This window comes from Colobus angolensis, unplaced genomic scaffold (genome assembly GCF_000951035.1).
Source record: "Colobus angolensis palliatus isolate OR3802 unplaced genomic scaffold, Cang.pa_1.0 Scaffold35, whole genome shotgun sequence".
In the NCBI taxonomy this organism is placed as follows: domain Eukaryota; kingdom Metazoa; phylum Chordata; class Mammalia; order Primates; family Cercopithecidae; genus Colobus; species Colobus angolensis.
The window spans coordinates 6,712,629-6,716,877 of NW_012116821.1; the positions used below are offsets into that span (position 1 = coordinate 6,712,629).

General features: G+C 35.4%; 1 protein-coding gene across 1 annotated transcript in view; it reads left to right on the plus strand.

Annotated features, from left to right (window-relative positions):
• AK9 (adenylate kinase 9) overlaps positions 1-4,249 on the plus strand; it is a 66,950-nt gene that overhangs the window by 33,849 nt on the left and 28,852 nt on the right. Inside the window, exon 8 of the mRNA XM_011952806.1 lies at positions 1,719-1,847. Within this exon, the coding sequence (XP_011808196.1) occupies positions 1,719-1,847 (129 nt within the window). The remainder of the gene's footprint in view (positions 1-1,718; positions 1,848-4,249) is intronic.

Genomic DNA, 4,249 nt, shown 5'->3' on the forward strand with positions numbered 1-4,249 from the left:
AACATGGCACAAGTATACATATGTAACAAACCTGCACGTTATGCACATGTACCCTAGAACTTAAAGTATAATAATAATAAAAATAATAATAATAAAAAATAAAAAGAAAAGCAAAAAGAAACAAGTGAAAGTCATTTGAATAATGTATTTTATTTAATTGAATATATCCAAAAATTTTATTTCAACTTATAATCAATATAAACAAGTGAAAGCCATTTGAATAATATATTTTATTTAATGAAATATATCAAAAAATTTTATTTCAACTTATAATCAACATAAACATTCTGAGAATGACATGTTCTATTTTCATCTAAGTTTTTGAAATCTGGTATGTATTTTATATTTACAGCACATTCGAATCGCACTTGCCAAATTTCAAGTGCTCAATGGGGAAATGTGGCTAATAGCTTCCATGCTGAATAGCATAAGTCTAGCCCCTTGCTCTGTTTTATTTTCCTCATAGCACTTACCACTTTCTGAAATTATGTTACTTTTTTACTTGCTTATTATCTGTCTGCCCCACTGAATGAAAACTCTATGCAGCAGGGACTGTCTCCAGTGCCTGATAGTGGGTACTTAATACGAAGCTGTGTAATCGCTGAATGAATGAATGCCAGCGTGCTAGCAAAGCCCTCTACTAGAGAGAAAAGAATGGTAGCATCTTTCAGAAAAGATGTGTATTGAGCCACTTTGAAATGTATAACCTTTGGTCCAGTAATTCTACTTGTAGGAATTATTCTAAGGGAAAATATTAGCCATATAAAGATTTATTTACGAAGCTACTTATTGCAATATTATTTGAATTGTGAAAAGCCTGAAACATTGTTGTCCAACTATAGAGTAATTAAATAATTGTACATTCAAGGAAATTAATATATTATTTGACCATTAAAATAATACTTAAAAACAGGTTATAAAATGGCTTATATAGAGAATATGGCTCAAGTAAAATATGTATGTGTGTACATTGATAAAAATGGGAAAGAATGAATAATTAGCATCATAAATATGATATGGAACACTGTACCCTCTGCCTTAACATGTTCTTTCTCTAGAAACTTGTGTGGTAGTTCTCTCTCCCTCGTTTCCTTCAGATTTCAACTCAAATTCCATTTCTTTAGATAACCCTTTCATGACCACTTGATGTAAATAGCATCTTCTCCCACCATTCTTCATCCATGCTACCCTGCTTTATTTTTCTTCCTAGTACTTACCACCACCTAATATGTTATATATTTATTTGTGTACTTGTTTATGCTGCCTTCCTCAACTGCAGTGTATGTGAGTTTTATGAGCCCAGGGTGTTAGTTGGTTTCGTTCGCTGTTCTATCCCAAATCCTTAGAACAGCGCCTGATGCATAGAAGGCACTCAATAAATACTTGAATGAATGAACTACAAGCTCCGGTGTTCACAGGAAATCTAATTTCTCTATTTTGTCTCTAAAAATCTGATGTTCTTCCCCTACTCATCCCTACTTATTGGGGAGCAAACAGACATGAGTAAATATCCAGGTTAATTTAAAGCTTTATTTCATCTGATGAAGACCCCTTAGGAATCTTCCACTCTCTTAAATAAAAATCCTTAATCTCTAATCATTCCCTACCCCTGCTTCTCACCCCAAAATGGTATCTAGGTGTAAGGAGTGGGGAATATGGCTTGTAAATTGAATAGTCATTGACCTAAAGATATTTGAAATCTCTTCTTTTCCATTTAGGCATTTATTGCCGAAATGCAGATGGTGGCTGAAATTCTTCATCATCTAGTTCAGAGGCCTGAAGATTATTTGGAAAACGTTGAAAACATTGTTAAGCTTTATAAGGAAACAATTCTCCAAACTTTAGAAGTAAGAACAAAATATATCACTGAAAATGAATATTGATATTTGTGTTTCATCACTGGTTAAATAGCTTTCACATGTCTTCATTCCCATGTTTTATTATCTGTCTGATTCTCCCCTTGAACTTTGTAGAAAGCTGTTAGAAAAAGGCTTCCATCCCAAAGACTGTTTCCCAGAACAATATTATTTTACTCTTACAAAGCAACTCTGTTACTGCAAAGTGACAAATGAACTGCATTTTTCAAAAGCCAGTGGGGAAATTCCTTTATGGATGGAGATTGGGAAATTCATGTTAAAAGACTATGTTATAAAAGCATTTTAAATCTGTAAGTTACAGCTTTATCAAAACAAATGTACACTTCAGGTATACCTTTTGTTTAAAAGGTAGAATTTGTTATGCTGATTGGTCTATGGTTATCCCATTATATGTAAACATGGTAAGACCATTATATAATGTAATAGGAAGGATTTAATTAAAATAGTATTCTAAAAGTATGATGACTGAAATTACAAGTATGTGAAAAGCATATTTTATATGGTAAAAAGTCCAGGTAAGACTCTACCAAATATAATCATTTGTGTTGGAGATTTAGTCAACAAACATTTATGGAACTTGCACATTTAGCCAGACACTATGCTAAGCAACAGAACTATGAAGACAAATAAGACACAGTCCTCCGATTGCCTGTTCCCATATGATAGAGAAACTAAAGAATATGTTTCATACTGTCTCACAATGTTTATATTATTTTAAAGATAAATGAGTGGATCATTTTCATTCTCAGCAACCATCCCCCAAAATGGGAACCACACTTAATTGCTTTCATATGTATGACTTCTATTCCTCCCCACCTCTCCTATCACTGGCTTATAAACGTAGCTTCTGAAGCGTGAAGTACATGACTATCAATAACATCCTTTCTTCCTTCAATAAAAGCATCCTGACTAATCCTTAAGTGGCTGGCACTGGGTATGAAATATAGCCAAATTAGAATCAGATTCAGAAATTAGAAAATTGTATTTACGGGGGGGAAATGCAGAGGTTATCTTTTTAGTACAAGCACCAGGTTATATTTCCTCACATTGCTGGTGCCCAGTGCAGTGCCCAAAGTCTGGCAAGCAGTAAATGCTTAACAAATGTTGATCAGCACAGATGACAAGATACAAAGGAAAAAGAATGATAGCTTCAATTTCATTAAATATACAACTTCCAGAAATTAAATAGATAAAACCAGACTCAAACTAAAAGACAATAAACTGGAAAAATATTCACATTAACTATGATGAAAGATTTAAAGCTTTGATATATTAAAAGGTCATAGAAATGATTTTTTAAAAGCCTGTAAGTTCACTCTGTCCTGAGATAAATGAACAACAAATATAAGCAATTAACAAAAATGAAGAGTGATAAGCCTGTAGAAAAAATGTTCAGCTTCACTGATAATAAAGAAATGCTAATCTAAGTAATGAAATGTCATTTCCATGATCAAAATTTAAAAGATGAACAGGTAGTAAAAATTCCTATTGCTAGCAAGGGTATGGTAAATAACTCTTATACCCCAAATATGAATTTGTACGGCCATCCTTTGACAGGTTGTCCACAAAAACACCCAGAAGTAGAAAACATCTAGACCCTGCAGCAAAATGTAGATAAGAATTCATTGCCCTAGTGCAACAAAGCAGAATTTCAAAGCCAAGAACCTAGACTTTAGGCCTAGATGATACTTGCTGAATAGCCAAGCAATTGCCTTATATGTTGAGGGAGGAGAGCCATAAAGGGTAAGACCCTACAATTCTAATCTCCTCTGACCCGGCTGAGATGTTACTTCGCTTTTAGACCAAGACCTCTAAAGTTCAGTGTATCTCTAAGAGATACAAGGAAAGCAAGCAGGAGCAAACTGAGCTGCATCACTTTCTGGTATACGTTCTGCCCTCTGCTTCAGGGCTAAGCCAACACCATGTCCCCATTTGGGCCTGTCTTTGAATCCCAACTCAGCTCCTGGTGCAGGTGTCCATTTCCTTAAGAGTGTTGATACTCTACAAATTAGTAGTTCACTCTTAAGATTGAATCTAGCTTAAGGAAACAGTAAAAAATATAGAACAGGCTGGGCGCGGTGGCTCATGCCTGTAATCCTAGCTCTTTGGGAGGCCGAGGTGGGTGGATTGCCTGAGCTCAGGAGTTTGAGACCAGCCTGGGCAACATGGTGAAACCCCATCTCTAAAAAAATCCAAAAAACAGCCGGGCATGATGGTGCACACCTGTAATCCCAGCTACTCGGGAGGCTGAGGCAGGAGAATTGCTTGAACCCAGGAGACAGAGGTTGCAGTAAATGGAGATTGTACCTCCAGCCTGGGCGACAGAGCAAGACTCTGTCTCAAAAAAGAAAGCAAGAAGGAAGGAAGGGAGG